The 16436-nt window shown below is 35.4% G+C and overlaps 3 protein-coding genes across 3 annotated transcripts; 1 reads left to right on the top strand and 2 right to left on the bottom strand.

The window, feature by feature from the left end:
* Positions 1 to 469: 469 nt before the first annotated feature.
* On the bottom strand, positions 470 to 4787 carry LOC110410856 (3'-5' exonuclease domain-containing protein / K homology domain-containing protein / KH domain-containing protein). The gene is made up of 10 exons (XM_021420755.2): positions 4614 to 4787; positions 4103 to 4272; positions 3746 to 3877; positions 3609 to 3659; positions 3110 to 3206; positions 2571 to 2617; positions 1765 to 1981; positions 1074 to 1197; positions 919 to 961; positions 470 to 754 (listed from the first exon to the last, which is right to left on the bottom strand). The coding sequence occupies exons 1-10, from the start codon at positions 4672 to 4674 to the stop codon at positions 677 to 679; spliced, it is 1020 nt and encodes a 339-aa protein (XP_021276430.1). The 5' UTR covers positions 4675 to 4787; the 3' UTR covers positions 470 to 676.
* Positions 4788 to 7810: 3023 nt separating this feature from the next.
* On the top strand, positions 7811 to 13333 carry ELF3 (hydroxyproline-rich glycoprotein family protein). Its single transcript, XM_021420326.2, has 4 exons — positions 7811 to 8643; positions 8863 to 9716; positions 11822 to 11873; positions 11989 to 13333. Exons 1-4 carry the CDS (start codon positions 8428 to 8430, stop codon positions 13012 to 13014), a joined length of 2148 nt encoding a protein of 715 aa, XP_021276001.1. The 5' UTR covers positions 7811 to 8427; the 3' UTR covers positions 13015 to 13333.
* A 397-nt stretch (positions 13334 to 13730) lies between these two features.
* On the bottom strand, positions 13731 to 15747 carry LOC110410752 (protein neprosin-like). The gene is made up of 7 exons (XM_021420617.2): positions 15736 to 15747; positions 15443 to 15529; positions 15053 to 15313; positions 14781 to 14942; positions 14643 to 14696; positions 14344 to 14490; positions 13731 to 14111 (listed from the first exon to the last, which is right to left on the bottom strand). The coding sequence occupies exons 3-7, from the start codon at positions 15311 to 15313 to the stop codon at positions 13731 to 13733; spliced, it is 1005 nt and encodes a 334-aa protein (XP_021276292.2). The 5' UTR covers positions 15443 to 15529; positions 15736 to 15747.
* Positions 15748 to 16436: the final 689 nt, after the last annotated feature.

Below are 16436 nucleotides of genomic sequence, written 5' to 3'. Positions count from 1 at the left end.
ATAAAAATATTATTTATTATTTTATATTTATATAATATTAAAATATTATATAAATATGTTAACATTAGATATGTTAACATGTAATATCAAAATGTCATATTTTATTAACATCATGTGACATTAAATAACAAGTAATATTTTAACTTACAATGAGAAAAATTTTATTTAATTCAAAATAAAAAAATAATTTTTTTTAAAATTTTTTAAAAATTTTAAAAATTAATTTAAATATTATATTATTAACATCCAGTAATCCTCCTACCATACAGTAACTCCTTTGTTCTCTCCATCTACTAAGCTCTTCTATAAAAAAGATTTGAGTTTTTACTATTTTTGGATGATGAATGTCATATTGGATTCACCATAGCTTTCCCTGTATGGAAACATGATTAATTATATTCTTTAATCCTCGTATATTTGATGCCCTAAGCCTGGTAAAGGCCACCCTTATCGCTGGATTTATAGAATATTTTCATTTTTAGAACAAGAATCAATTTGCATCTAAAGGCTACCTCCAATACCAATGTAAAGTCTGCAATCAGATCAAAGCAGCATTCGATCAGATGGGTAATAACGACGGTTGTACATACAGGGAGGTCAGGCAAACACAAATCTATAGGGAGTTTGTGATCATTTGATTAAAAGTTTCAGGAGAGAAGCCACCTAAGAAACACTCTCAGTATAAATCCATCATTCTTCCCCTCAGCATGGCTTCAGCTTTTCTCACCTGCTTCACAGGTCCTATGATGAATACCTGCAAAAAATTCCAGAGAGATATAAAGAGCTCAATTATTCAGATAACAGATAGTAAGTCAAAGTAAGTACATGTACATTCTCGAAAAGAATAAAAAATTTTACGGTATATGTAGCAGCTAGGTACTACAGCAAGGTAATTCTTTAAGATCTCAAAAAACTAACCTTGTCTGGTGGACCCTTAGCACCCCCAACCAGGATTTCCGCGCTGCAAGAAAATGAATTTGAAGTAAAGTATAGGTAGAAAAATTTGTAGCTCCAAACTTAAAGGAGAAATGTGCATGCATGTTCGTAGGGAGAGGGAGAAAGAGGCATATTACTTGCAAGACTCCTTTATCGACAAGATTGAAGCCCCTTTTCTTCCAATAATACGCCCCATCTTCCCTTGCGGAACATCAAGAATAGAAAGTATTTCTTCCTCAGGAGTATTCCCCTCCAAGTGATCTACAGAAATAAATCTCACCCTCGGTCGGTATCCAATTAGAATGTACAATATTTTTACTTGCATTCTCAAAACAATTTTCCTTCTCTCTAATGAATAATGCTGAGTACAGTACAATTACAAGTATAGTTTGAAACTTGAGTGTTATCATAATACCCACCATCACACTAGACGAGAAATGCCATTCTCTATCAAAGCATTACGCTCATTCAAACTTCATGAATATATGCCACATTACCTTTTCTTTGTTGATTTGGGGGAAAAAGGATCCAAACCCTGCTCTTTGAGCAAGAAGATACATGCACTAACCAGTAAAAGCCAAATACTTTATGCATATGCCGCATTACCTTAGTCGAAGGTAAAAGACTAAAATCCACTAATCAGGAAATTATATGGAGATACTCAGTATATAGCAACAAATGTGCATGTTTATGTGTGAATGAGAGAGAGAGAGAGAATCGCATAAATGAATACTGGCTCTACAAAGCTCAGTGAATTAATTAATATCTTTCTCCAGGACTCTAACAAGAAATAAATAATTATAATACAGTCATTATGAATACAAGAACCTGGAATGGGAGGAACAGATGGCCAATCAGCATAGTTATTATCATTGATGCAGAAACATCGGCAATACAATGCTCCACGAACTGCAAGGTGCCATAAGGATCGTCGATTTAGTTTCTCCATCATCATGTGGTAAATGTATAGAAGGAAGCGGACATCATCTGTAGCAGCACGGACCATAAGCTCAGATAATGGTCTGTAAGTCCAAAACTTGGGATCCTGCAGATAGGCAAGACATAATTGTGATTGGAAAGAATTCAATTTTCATAGTATAGTGAAGTAGGATTATTATCAACAATGAAGCATCTGCATATGCACAGAACTTCATCGAGAGAAGAAGAAATTTGATTATTGATCTACATGTAATCACATGACAAATAAATAGGAAATGTTTTCAAATCTACTTCTGTTGATATTGCCAAGCTATTTTCAGATTGGTCTTGTTCTCTGTAAGGGGAAATTTGGGCTAAACCTTCACCACCCACTAACATTTGAGTAGTGGCAAGAAACTTGCTATCCTTACTAGCTAGCTAGATGGCATCAAAGATCAAAAGAGCACTGTGCAGAGCGTGAATAAATTGGGAGAAGGGGGGAAATAATCAGTATAAAGACACGCTAATGTTCCAGCCAGCTACTTACCAAACTAGGATATCGAGCATGAAATGCATAATTTGCTGTCAATAAGAAAGCAAATACCAAATAGCTTTCTGGACTCCACAAAAGGACAAGAGGGAATTACGTTTACCCCAACCACTCCAGCAGTATAATTAAAAGAATTTTATGTTAGTGATAAATTGTTTAAACTAACCTGCCTAAGGAGGAGACGAACCTCTTCCTTCTCCTGATAAGATATGCCTGCATTTAAAGTATCAGGGCAAAAATCGGAAGTCAAAACAATCCAGTGCCTGTAACTTGATGAGGAAGTTAAACTTTGCTGGTTTAAAAGAAGCCTATAACACATCCAGTTTCAAATAGCATAAAGAAACATTTATAAATCTTCCATACAATGTCATATCAAAGCATCATTACTTCTCATATGCGGAAGTTTGGAAAGTTGAAAGAAACAAATAAACAAAATGTCAGATTCTGCATGGTCACAGGAAGGCAAACATAACTGCCTGATTTCAGCAGTAATTGGAGCACACTGGTTAAGTTACATCAACCAAAAGAACAGAAATGGGTCCTTCAAGGCAATTAATAATACCTATTTCCAAAAGCCATTTAACACAACATCTTAAAGACTTTGCAAGCAAAAAATATATTCGTTTAGCACAGTTACGCTGCAGATTAAAAGGTTCCACGACCCGCATTGATTAAATTCAAAAAGATACCAGGAAATATAAATACCACAATAGCGTGGATCTGCAAGGAGGCTAACAAATGATATGTAGTCATCAAGCAATCTTGTCCGTCCTTCTTGTTCCTCTATAAGAGAATAAGCAATCTGCAGGGCAACGAAAAAAAAATTGCAATGTCAAACTACTCAACCTTATTTTAGTAGCCGTCATATCGATTTGGACAATATTTAAAGCAAGCAAGAACAACCAACTTCAAGATTGAAGCAGTGTGTTTTTGAATGCATCCATGTGGATGGAAATAAAGGAATGAAATAAGCACTTACAAGCAAGCATTGAGAAAAAGAAAAGAAAGAGAAATGAAACCACAAACATTAGGAAAAACCTCGTTTAAAGTGCTAATTAGATAGGCTTTAAATCCACCAAAGTACTCCACAATGGAGTAACAACAAAAGTTAACATGAAAGGAGCATAAAAAGAAATTACTAGTATTTTCATATGATTTACCAGTTTAATATGGATAAGTCCTCAATCTCAAAAAGGATGCTCACCTGGGTGTCCATAACATTGTGTAACTTGATGCCAAATTGAAAGTACAATGCCTGTAAAATAACAACAAATTCTAATTTGCCATAAAGCAAATCAAATACACTATAGTGCAAAATTCAAATGAGAAACAATTAGACACCTCACTATCTCGTTTGCAATCGTGAATAACTTTTTTGACGTAACTAGACTCAAGTGCAGGCTTACAGGCTGTTATAAGCGCCTCACCACCCTCAATGGCGTCAACCAAATATACAGCATCTGGAAATGCAAGCTGCCAGAAAAAAGTATTTCTATAAATCTTAGAATAGCACAGGCAAGTTAAGGTATTTTGATTTTTAAACTAACTACGTCAAAAAAAAACCACTCTCCTACATAACATAACATACATGTCTTACAAACAAACCATAGTTCTTCATAAAGCATATCATTATTGACTCAAGCAGCTACCTAAACTTTGAATAATTTGAGTCAAACAGTCATTAGAACTATAGTTAACCTGCATAATACAGAGAGTGCCGTGGCGACAAAGGTCAACACCTTCACAGTCAAAACCTACTACCAACTGCCTCTCCGGCGTAGGATTCAGGAACTCCACCGGAAGCTGAGAAGCATTGGTCACTATATGGATAGGAACCATAGGAGCTTCATTGTCTAATGGCTTACCACCTGCAACACATGCATCAAGTCATCAAAGTTCAAAATTAAAACTAATCCAAAATAGATTCAGTTAAATTCTATAAATAATATCCATAAGCAATATATAAAAAAAAAAGAAAAAAGTAAAGAACAGTGAAAAATCAGTGATCTGAACTGACGTTTCAGTTATTTTCTTCACCAAAACAGGCCAGTCGAAGTGAATTAGGACATGAGATCAAGAATCAAATGGCGGATAATCCACCACTATAAACTAAATTTGAATTAAACAGAAAAAAGCACAAGAGCAAACTTATAACTCAAACCAGAAAAACTTTTAAATTGATAATAAAAAGGATTACGAGATTAAATACCAGAATTTGAAGGGAGAGGAACGTGAGTGCGATGAGAAGGAGGAAGGTGAGACGAAGCCATGCGATCGGACCATCCAAGCAGATCAATTTTTGTTTTTCCTTTTTCCGTTTGTCCTTCCTTCAATCTGAAGTCTTGACCGAATTTATAGTACTCTCCTGTTTTCCCCCTTTTTTTTTCACTGTGGTCTTTCTCGCTAATGGGATTTTTGTTTCAAGGATGATCTGGAGCGGAAGGTAATACGCTATTACGAAACGACTCGCTTTAGTTTTTCGCCACGTCATCTAAAACTTGATCCTTCATTTTATATTTCTCCCGTTCTAATGTTCTCATGCATGAGCATGACTTTATTGATAATATGCCACATTAAAATAATTATGTGAACTATGATGCACTGTCAATCACACACGTACTAAAAGATTAAAAAATTAGTAGCATTTTATGTAATGTAAGAGAAACGGAAATTGTATTACCATTCCATAAGAAGAATGAAATCTTTGGAAATTGTATTACTATTCCATAAGTGTCATACCTTTCTTTTTTATTTCCCCACGCTTTAAAGTAATCCTATAGTATATCTTGGAAGGTAAGCAAAGGTATATTGATAATCCAAATTTGTATCATAAGTTACCTAAAAGTTATACTTTGTAATAAAGAAAAAGGGATTTTGGTCTATTTCATAAGAGTCAACTCATTAAAAAAAATTGAATAATAGATAGCGATAGAAATTATTTATTTTTATTTGATTTTTTTAATAATTTTGCATCAAATATTAGATAAACTCTTTTTATTAAAATATTAAAATATAAAAGTAATTTTTTAAATTTAATAAAAAATAAAATTATTTTTTAATATTATCATATTATTAAATTAACAAAAATATTAATAATTAATTGATGATTAAATTTTTATGTTCCGTAGAATATACTTTAAGATGCATTTTAAAAAATCAATGTATTACATAAAATTATTATTAAAATTTAAAGATATTAATGTATTTTACTTAACAAAAAACTAAACAAGTATCAAATAAAGACAAAAGATTTATATTGACTGCGAGAATGGCATGATTTGAGACAATCTCTGTTAATATCAAAACGACATTGCGATGAGCCGCATATACTATATTGGCACGTAAAAAAATGAATTGCTGGAAGCGAACGGGGATGGCTAGAAAAATGCTTAATGAAATAGACACATGCCGGCTTGGCTTGCAGTATTATTTTCCTGGTTAAAAAACTGAGCATCGGCAGAAATCTAGGATGTAAGCACCACATTTCTCACATCGTGCTTACACTGCGATTTAAAACTATTTGGCGATAGGATAAGCATTAGTTTTTAAATTTGTTAATACCATCATTTATGTTGACGTCCAGGGATTATTTAAGGTTGCAATTTGTAAACAAAAATGCTGATTAAGTGCTCTATTTGGTTCCAATCATATTTATCGAAAGACAAATAAAACAAATAATTAACTAAATAAGCTTCGTTAACAAGGTGGCAATAGTTAGGATTTTATTTTTAAATTATTATATAAAAAATTTTAATTTGAAGTTACGTTGTCGTGGTTGAATTTATGTAATTTTATGAAAATATATATAAAAAATTGAATTGTAATGTTCAATTGAATCTGATCAAGGCTTTATCATATTTTATTCAATTTTAATTTGAACATTAAAATAATTTATTTGGTTTCAGTTCAATTTATCCATTTGTAAAGTGAAAATTTAAAAATATTTGAAGTGAATGGATGGAGTTTTTATTATTTTTATATTTTCTAAATTAAAATAAAATATGAACAAATAAAAAAAATTGAAATTTAAAAAATTGATTAACGAAATTAAATAAAAATTGATTTAAATAAATTCTTTTTCAATTCAATTTAGGTCAGAAGTCTATAAATAAATTATTTTTGTTCAGAACCATGCTGTCATGAAATTCCGAACACAAAGATTGGCGTGGAACTATCAATATCTTTTGTGGCAAATATCGGTCTCCACTCGCCATTTCTTCGTTTTGTTTATCAGGAATTTCTTTGTAACTTTGTTGGCTTTCGAGCTGTTCGGCACAAGGATTAGTGTGACACGTGGCGATTCTCCAATGGTGGGTGTAGGTTTAAAAGTGTTGCACTAAAACGTGGGACCTTTTTCTTAATATGGACAGCACACGTGCACACGGGCACCGATGATGTGTACGATTTGCACATTTCTTGTCAACTGGGATTTATTTCCAAAAACTAACAGAAAAAAAAGTAAAAATTTACTTAATTAAATTTATTACTAAATAATAAAAATAAAATTATAAATACTCCTTCAATTTTTTTTTCATCTTTTGTTTTTCCAAGGTCCTTCAATAAAATCTTTATGTTATTTTTTAAACATCTAACAATTTTACTTTTTGCACGATACAATTTTATTTTTTGTAATTTTTTAATCATTTTGTATTTAAAAGTATCGAATATTAATGTTATAAAAGTTTTTAAAATTTTAATATAAAATACATTAAAATCAAAATTTTTATCTTAATCCAGATTAAAATCAAAGAAGAAAAAAAACAGAGAAGTATTTCTTACCGTGAATAGTTGGATTGTAAAATTGCCAAATGCTTAAAGTTATTTCTCAATTGAAAATTCCCTACATAACCCTTAACAAAATATTAATTTAATTTATAAAATTATTTATTTCAATATTAATGAAATAATTTGAATTTGAAAATTATTAAAATTTATTGATATCACAAATATGTAGTATATTTTATTTATCTATTTTTTTAATATAAAAATTCCTGACCAAACACGATTATGTTCTGTCTCATTTAAAGTTAAAAGGACAGGAGTGATTTGCAAATAAAGATCCTTCTTTCAGCACTGAATAAAATCAAGCTCAAGATTTTATACCAAGTAAAGACATCATTAAGTCTGAAGTCATTACAATAGAAGGAGCCCTAAAAAATGGACTTGGGGATTGTGGTGCCAAATGTCAACAGCACGCCAGTAAAACAAAATCCAATGTTAATTTTATTTTATTTTTTGGCCAATGGAAAGATCCAAAAGTGGGAGAAGGCTAGTTTTGTAAAATGCCTCAATGGTTAAAATGGATAAGAATGGTTGGGCCAACCATGGCAAAGGGTAAAATATTAAAAATCCAAGGGGAGCAGCTTCTAGTTCTATCCAAAATGGGCCCACAATCCAAGCGCTTTTGCTCTTTCTCTTTCGCTTTTCTAAGACCAGCCATGATTTTCTCTTCCTTGTTTCTCTTACTTCCTCTCCCTCCCCTTATCCTTCTTCGGAATCCCTAATTAAGCTTGCCCTTCCAATTTGCCTCTCTTTCTCACTCTTGTCGAATCTCTTCTCTCTTCTCTATCTACTATACCTTTTTGTGTTTTTACCTATCCAAACCATACTTTTATTTGAATCACATTGTTTTTTCCTATTTCCATATAATTCACGTTTCCTTTTCTTCCCCTTTTCTAAGTTTCAGTTACAAATTACCATTTTCCGAACTGGGTGGTCTCTGAGTTCTTGTAAATCTGTTTAATCTTGAGTCAAACAGTCCAATTTGACATCTGGGTGTTGACCAATTTAAGTTTCTTTAGAGTCGGTTTAGGTGTTGAATCCCTTTGCTTTTGTGAAAATTTGATTTTTTTACTCAAAAGACTTTATGGATTGTTAAACTTTTAGTTTTTAGAGGTGGATTTTAATTTTAGTGGTGTGGTTCACAGGATCTCTGTGTGAATTCTATGTAAAAGTGAGTGTTGGTAATTGTGGTTTTCTTTTCTTCTTTTTTTGGGTTGAAGATTGAGTGAGAAAAGTAAATAATGAAGAGAGGGAAAGATGATGAGAAAATTATGGGGCCTATGTTCCCTAGGCTTCACGTTAATGATACAGAGAAAGGAGGGCCAAGAGCTCCTCCAAGGAATAAGATGGCTCTTTATGAGCAGCTCAGTATTCCTTCACAGAGGTTTAGCCCTGCGGTCTTGCCTCTTAACCCAAGTAGTAAAAGCAGCTTGGTTCCTCCTGGTTCCTCAAGCCTGGTATTTTTCTTATCATTTATCTGTCTCTTTGTTATTCTATTGGTATATTATGGTGATATTTTTACACATCTGTTGGGGTTTGGTGAGGGGTTTTATTTCCTTATGAAGATCAACTCATTACTTAGTAAACTTTGTCTAAATGGAGCATGAATTATAGTAATTTTATAGGCATGGTGATTTATACTATCTCTGATTGCTATAACTGATTGATGCTTGCAGGGGAGTAGCCTTGAAAGAAATATGCTTTTCCCATCTCGTGTATCTCTTTCCACATCCACTAATCTGGCTGAGAAGTTTAGTACTCGCCAGCTTGGAGGAGCAAGTGTAAATGCTCCTTTGGCACGCCTTGAGCAGAGAAAGGTCAGAGATGAAGATGATTTCATGGTTCCTGTATTTGTTAACTCAGAGACAGGTCACCAACATAATAAAACCAAGAATGGCTTTGATGGGGAAAAACTCACTCCCTTGAGCCCAACTTATCCCAGCCGTCAAATAAAACTCCAAAATGTTTGTGATAAGGATCCAAATCGGAGTAGCTATTCTGGTGTGAATTTAAGAAAAGAGGTTAGAGACCAGATTGAAGAGAGCTCAAGAGTGTGCTCATGTAGGGAGCGTTCAGTAAAAACTGCCGCAGACTTATCAACTAGAGAAAATAGTGATGGACATGCCAAAGAAGCCAATATGTCTCTTGATCAAGATTGTGGAGAGCACCCTGCTTCTAGACTTAGCAGATCGCATGAAAATGATGCTTGTTCACTGCAACAACCAGCTAAAAACGGGTGCATTAATGGTGCTGAGTTGATGAGAGATATTGATGAGGGAATTCTTCCCCGGCAGAGAAGCATGTCTTATTCAGAGGGGAATCACAGCTGTCCACATGAAACTAATAATGACAGTGAATGCCGTGGAGACAAGACATATGGCTCACTACAGTGGGCAAATGGAGATAAAAGCGACGATGTCTCAGAGACCTCCATGGTGGATTCTGCATCTGGCTTGGCTATCTGTCCTGATGATGTGGTGGAAGTAATAGGTCAGAAGCATTTTTTGAAAGCAAGAAGAGCCATTGTCAAGTAAGTGTTCATGGTTAGTTACAATGTCTTGGAATTATTTCACTTTTCAGGATTTATATTGGAGAGGCCTTGTGATTTTTTTTAAAATGCTTATTCATGTTATCTTCTTATAATATATTGGCCAAACAGTGGAAGCCTTGTGCTTCTGAAAATGAGAGAATGCCAAATTTAGGTGTGCACTTACACAAGAAGCTTTCTGGGTCCCTTAGGAGGAGGGGTGGAACTAGAATTCTAGTCTATATGGCCATGTTTCAATGTGATGTTTCAGAGGATACCTTGGCTGGTCCAATGGTGAAATTCTTGTCGTGATATTTGACATAATGCAAGTAGAGCTCTTGAGATTGGTCATTTAGGAATTAGTGCTCCCAAGACCTTGAAGCAATTTTATAGATTGATATATCCACATAAGATAAAATATGAAATGTTCCCTGCAATCTGTACATGAAAATATTATTGAATTACCTTTATTAGTTTAAATGTGATTAATATGTTCTGAGGGTTGTTCTATTTATTTGTTAGTATCTTCTCTCTTGTTACATATGGAGCTATAACTTTTAGGTCCATGATTGTTAGCTACTAGAAATAAAAGCACTGCTTTTTTAGTCATTATGAAAGTTTTGAGTGCTGCGTCCCTCTTATTTATTGTGGTTTTTTTCTTCTTTTTTGAATGTAAGCAATCAATCACAATAGGTGAGTTTTAAATACTTCCTCTAGGCTGATATTACAATTGGACATAGACTACGATCAGTATTTCACTATCTCTAGTTGTTATCACAAGTTAAAGTTGCCTTTAGTTTGCTGAATGCAATATGGATTACTAATAGTAGGAATATGGATTAAATGCTATATTGTGGGGAGTAGTAAATATGGCTTTGATGGAGGGGAGAATTTATGCTCTGGAGGCCTGGGATTCCTCCCAAAGTGGCATTTTTGTGTTCAGAGGCCCTCGATAACGTATTAACCGTGGATCATCTTCCAGCAGGGAGAGGACTATCCTAATTTGTGCAAGGCAACATCCGAGACAGCGGAACTCCTATTATTCATTGTCTGCTCATCTGCATTTGGGTTTTATTTCTGTCTCGGTTTGATGCTGACTTCACCTTTTGGTCCTGAGAAATTTTGCTTCCATGGCACCCAAGGGCTTGGACAGGAGGAGAACAAGAAGCGGAGGATTACCCCTAGAGCTAATGTTGGTGGATGTCAAAGGAGGTGAACTGGGGAATGTTTGAATAATTTGAAGTTGGTGATGGTTATTTTGGCAAATGAGATGTTGTCTAGCATGGTATCTTGGGTTCTGTGGCGAAGGATTTTTTTGGAATTGGGATCTATAAGCAGAACTTAATATTACAATTTAATTTAATAGTTCTGTCCTATGTACAGCTTCTAATTGTTGTACATTTGTATAAGTTTGTATGCTTAACTCATTTTTGTGCATATTCCTGTTCAAGAAAATATCTGTTTGTGTACATAGTGTAAATTGAAAGAAATTCTATTTGCAACAAATGCATGTGGCTTTGGCTTTGTTTTTATTGTACTGAAGCTAAATGTTCTGCATTTGGCTTGCCAAGAAGATGGCATTCAAAGAATTTCTGAGTTATGGTTATTGCTAGCCTTCAAATTAATTATTTTGTGTTTTCTACAATGTAATGCTAGCATATTTGTGTGAATGGTATTGCCTTCTTCTGTTTGTTAGACCCTGATTTAGCATTATCCTAATTGCTATCAAGATCATAAGGTATATTGTAGAAAGTGTTGCCATTTAGAGCTGGAAAGAGGTTTCACCTATCAAAGAAAGCTGAAGGAGGTTTCTGTTATGAAAGAGTCACAAGTCACCCCTCCTGAAACCTGAGAACAAGGATTGAGGATAAGTGGGAGGAATCATAGACTTAAACTCAAACTTATTAACCACTTTAGTCACTTTGTCCTCATATGACGCAATTCTTGTCTGTGTACTAATTTTTTCAAAATTATGTTATCTAGTGCTTATTCTGATGAATATCCAGTTGATATTGTCTGTTCACCTGTCAGTGATTGTATGTCTGTTAAAACTGAAATATTATGACCTCTGCAAGTTTTTCTTGATCAACTCCTGTTACTCTCTACAGTCAGCAAAGAATATTTGCAGTACAAGTGTTTGAGTTGCATAGACTTATTAAGGTAAGGTGGTCCATGACCTTGTTTAGTAGTTTTTGCTGGTTCCCTTTTGGATACATGCACACACACTCACCTGTATACATATAGTCAAAATGCTTAATGCTTTGGGTTGAAACAGGTTCAGAGACTAATTGCTGGATCGCCACATATCTTGCTTGAGGATACAGCATATCTCGGCAAACCTTCTTTTGAAGGCTCTCCTGCAAAGAAACTACCACCAGAGTTTATTGTAAAACCACTACCACACACTAAGTGCAAAGATGACACTGACAAGCCAAGTCATAAAATGGAATGTTCTGCAGAAAATGCAGTTGGTAGGACATCCCTCTCTTCAGTGAAAAATGGTAGTCAGCCTTCAAACTATGCACCTTTCCTTGGAAACTCACCACCTGCACCAGTTAATGGTGATAATAAAATGAATCCTTGGTGTTTTCATCAAATGCCTGGGCATCAATGGCTGGTCCCTGTCATGTCCCCTTCCGAAGGACTGATATATAAGCCGTATACTGGTCCTGGATTCATGGGATCCGTTTGTGGAGGATGTGGACCTTTTGGACAAACTCCAATGACGGGCAACTTTATGACATCAGCTTATGGAGTTGCAGCTCCTCCTCATCAAGGAATTGGGGTTCTACCAGGTGCTCCTCCTGTTGGTCACTCATACTTTCCTCCTTATGGGATGCCAATCATGAATCCAGCAGTCTCAGGTTCTGCTGTGGAACAAATGAACCAATTTGCTGGACCTGGTTCCTATGCCCACAACGGCCAGTTTTCTGGAGGTGGGGCAAACTTTAACATGCAACATCAAAATTCATGTAATTTGCCTAGTGAGAAGAATGGTGCTATTTCGCATGTCAAGAAGTTTCAGGCATCTAAAGACACTGAACTACAAGGGAGTACAGCAAGCAGTCCTGGTGAGAGAGTGCAGAGAGATGGGACCCGTAGTGCTGCTGAAGGCAAAAATGCACTTCCGCTGTTTCCCACAGCTCCAACGATTCTGGAGGGAGCCTCTCAACCTCACGATAGTGAGCAGACGACAAGAGTGATAAGGGTCGTGCCTCACAATCCAAGATCAGCCACTGAATCAGCAGCTCGTATTTTCCAATCTATACAGGAAGAGAGAAAACAATACGACTCGGTTTAGCTTGTTTATGTCAAGCAACCGATTACTGGTAAAATGATCTGGGACTCATCTAGCTAGGTGTGTTGCTTGGTCATTTTCTCTGTACTTTTGGGTAATGATACTGTAACCTTTTCCTACTAATTTTCTGTTTTACCGGTCTGGTTATAGGTTAGCCATATGTAGATATGTCTTTGAAAGTTTACAAGTGAATGTAACATGAATTTGTTATCTCTTCAATACTTTCTGATTGCTATTACGGAGGAACGAGGATAGTAAATTCCTTGTATACCCTAGACTGCAGGCTTATTAAGAGCTTTGCTTTCCTATCAACATCTACAAGAGTTTCTTAGAAGTAACTTATGCATCCATACTAAGGTACTCAAACAAGATAAAGCCGGTACCAAGAAAAGCCTAGAAATCAGTTTTGCTCCTCAGCGATGAAGCACTAATCTATCTGAATGGTAAGACAGTAATGGTAATCTGAATGAAGACACTAACCCAAATTACATTTAATTTTATAAATCCCTTATCTGTCCCTTAGGTTCAGGTTTCTTTAACCTTTTGCTAGTTACTGATGAGTCTTTAAGAACTTGCTAGCGTATCATCCATTCTGACTTCTGGAAAACATAGAACATACTCCTTTCACTTATTATCGGGACTAACCCCACAATCCTATAGAAAGAAAGAAAGAAGGAAAATTGGCAGCAGCAACCAATTACGGCAGCCACTACTAGTCCTTAAGGGCACATGAGATTCCTGCCTGGGCCCCCAAAATAGAATTCAGGATCTTCAATGTAATCTCCAACATATGTCGAACGATAGCAGTTGTATTCATCCACTTGGCTACCCACCCACTCTGGGAACTTCAAGTTATAAGAGATGTCAAGTACTCGCATTCTTTTCACGAATCCTGAATTGCCAGTGATATAATCAGGAAATCTTCCATTACCCATGGCTGTTTTTGTATGGGGAGAGCGCCTTAACTTGGAGCTGTAGACATCGCCTCCCCACTCTGCGGATTCTGCACCCTGACTCAATCTTGTAAACAAGGTTCTTGGCCAATACCCTATGTTGGTTTTTTCTCCATACTGCACCCATATATTGCTTGTTTTGGGATCCTGAGCTTCAAAACCAAGTAAAAGATAATCAGAAGATTGAGGACTCAAAAATGCAAGGCTCACAAACTAATATTTCAATCCATGCACCAGTCCATGTTTTAGTGATTTTGGTTTTGATAATTGAATGATAGTTTCAGCCTTGAGTTTTATCGCTAGCATTCTTAGTATTTTCACTATCAAGAAAACAGACTACTACTTTTAACAGCCAAAGTTGAGCTCTATATTTCCTGACCTTAAACATGAAGAGAGTTATCTGATATGGGAGCCCGCCGAAGACTGAGATAGGATAAATTGCTGCTCCAAGAGCAATTTCATTGCTAATTTGAACAAAGCCCGGGCAAGTCACATCAAAACAACCTGTTGAGTTTGATGCATCAGCCTATACATGGAAAAAAATATTTGGTTATTGATCAGATATGTATAGCACAGTGCAAGCAACATGTTGACTAGAAAGAATGCAGATGCAATTGTGCCCCAGAAAGATTTCTTTTAAAGCTTCAAGGCAATCACTCATGGTTAAAATGTACTTACAGTCCAGTACACATATAATCGAGTTTGTCTGTCTCCGTAGACAGTCGGGTTCACCTGAAAAGTTCAAAAATCAATCCTAGATTAATAAATATAGGATCTAATATGTAAAATCTTTAGCTAAGGGGAGTTCGTACTAACCGCCCATCCAGATTCAACGCACTCAAAATCAAAGTAAGGGCCATTTCTGAGGCTGATTCTAGATGTACTGTATTCATCATCAGATTCAACATGAGGATTCCAGACTTTGATGTCTCCTTTGACCCCAGCATAATTATACCCTGCTGTTAGCAATATTGCCTTCTGGTTCACATAAAGTTGGGCCAGAAATGCAAATGTGCCAATGAGAAATAGCAGATTTACCGTAGTTAACTATTGAACAACTGAAGTCTAGTACAGAAAGTGATGGATACCGAGTGATTCACTTGGTTTATTTGTTGAAGGGATAATGGAGTCTCCTTATTGCTTGGCTCCTTAACAGGTTTATAGCTTGGTTTCTTCTTCGAATGGCCTTCCCCAGAGTCGGATAATAGCCCTTTATTCCGGGTTCTGCGAACTGGGATTGTTCCTTTCGGGCAGCTTCCACTTTTCTGCCATAGTTGAGATGTCATAATCCTGGAAGATTGTTCACTCGCTGGAGTTTCCTCCATAGTTGGGTTATAACTTGGCGTCATCTACATGGAACGAACAATAGTTTTGGTTACAAACAATTCCGACGGAAACAAAATATCAGAACATCCAAGCAGCTAGAAATAAAGCTAAACAATTGAATTTTAATGTTCTAGCTGCAATCAAATGCATACCTGGATGATGTGATTCCTCAAAGCAGGATGATCCAACGCAGGCTGCTTGTAAATGTCAATGCAATCTATAATGTCACCATCTTCACTCTGCAAGCAAAAACATTTCCTGCTCAAATGCATTGACTGGTTAAACAGTTTATATTATTCAAGAAATGAAGCATGAAACGAAATTCACATACTATAACGTGGTCTTTTCACTGGCAGGCGACTTTCAAGGTTGCAGCTTTCAGAAGTGCTGCTTATGACAATGAATATGGAGAGCAATATAGGATAAAGGAATCAAAAACCTATACCTGAATGGATTTCACTGCATGCCTTCCGGGGTTGTTTCCTTTTCTTCCTTCCACAATCTTCAGTCTAGCTAAGCCCAAGTCACCCTCCCCAAGCACATTACAAAGTGTTAACCCCAAGAGAATAACCATGGCTTCAAACCTAGGAGAATACAAAAAACCAGTTCTCATTTGTTACTCTCAGTTTCCTATCCCTGAAAGTTGTTTGTATGTAATCACAAGTTCTGATGGTATAATTATGAAGATGGAAAACTCTTTGGAATGCTGATATAGACTCTCTTGATTATCAAAATAGAGATGTAAGCAGCATTATTTATTTCAAGTCGCACAAAATTTGCATGATTCACCTTCTAATCATTCATTTTCTATTTACACTTTCAACATTTGAATCATACTTTGCAAACAAGATATAGAAGTGAATTTTTAGCCATACTTTAGAACCATCAAATAGATATAACGTATTGTTAGTAAATTGGAAAAAAAGAAAAAAAAAAAAGGAACCTTAAAAGCAAAACATTTAACTTAAGTAGCCATAGACAAAGCGGCACAAAAAGGGGAGCTAGAAGTTTTAATATTTGGATTCTAACATACATAATGATGAATATATATATATATATATCATTTCAATTTGCAAAGGGTAAACAATTTAAACTTTGCTTAGTAGTTACAATTCCTTCTTCTTGCTCAGTAAAAATAATAAATTA

The sequence above is a fragment of the Theobroma umbraticum genome, unplaced genomic scaffold, assembly GCF_002168275.2.
Source record: "Theobroma umbraticum cultivar Fairchild unplaced genomic scaffold, ASM216827v3 scaffold_56.0, whole genome shotgun sequence".
Taxonomy (NCBI): Eukaryota; Viridiplantae; Streptophyta; class Magnoliopsida; order Malvales; family Malvaceae; genus Theobroma; species Theobroma umbraticum.
The sequence above is the reverse complement of the archived record's forward strand: the minus strand, read 5'-3'. Positions and strand labels throughout refer to the sequence as shown.

Bases quoted from the DNA above. Each gene is read 5' to 3' on its own strand.
- LOC110410856 (XM_021420755.2), bottom strand. From the start codon at position 4,674: ATGGCTTCGTCTCACCTTCCTCCTTCTCATCGCACTCACGTTCCTCTC. The intron at 3,878-4,102 runs GTTAACTATAGT...TTTTTCTGGCAG, and splicing joins GCACTCTCTGTATTATGCAG to CTTGCATTTCCAGATGCTGT. The intron at 962-1,073 runs GTAATATGCCTC...ATTTTCTTGCAG, and splicing joins TCGATAAAGGAGTCTTGCAA to CGCGGAAATCCTGGTTGGGG.
- ELF3 (XM_021420326.2), top strand. From the start codon at position 8,428: ATGAAGAGAGGGAAAGATGATGAGAAAATTATGGGGCCTATGTTCCCT. The intron at 8,644-8,862 runs GTATTTTTCTTA...TGATGCTTGCAG, and splicing joins CTCCTGGTTCCTCAAGCCTG to GGGAGTAGCCTTGAAAGAAA. The intron at 11,874-11,988 runs GTAAGGTGGTCC...GGGTTGAAACAG, and splicing joins AGTTGCATAGACTTATTAAG to GTTCAGAGACTAATTGCTGG.
- LOC110410752 (XM_021420617.2), bottom strand. From the start codon at position 15,313: ATGACGCCAAGTTATAACCCAACTATGGAGGAAACTCCAGCGAGTGAA. The intron at 14,697-14,780 runs GTTAGTACGAAC...TGAACTTTTCAG, and splicing joins GCGTTGAATCTGGATGGGCG to GTGAACCCGACTGTCTACGG. The intron at 14,491-14,642 runs GTAAGTACATTT...TTCCATGTATAG, and splicing joins GATTATATGTGTACTGGACT to GCTGATGCATCAAACTCAAC.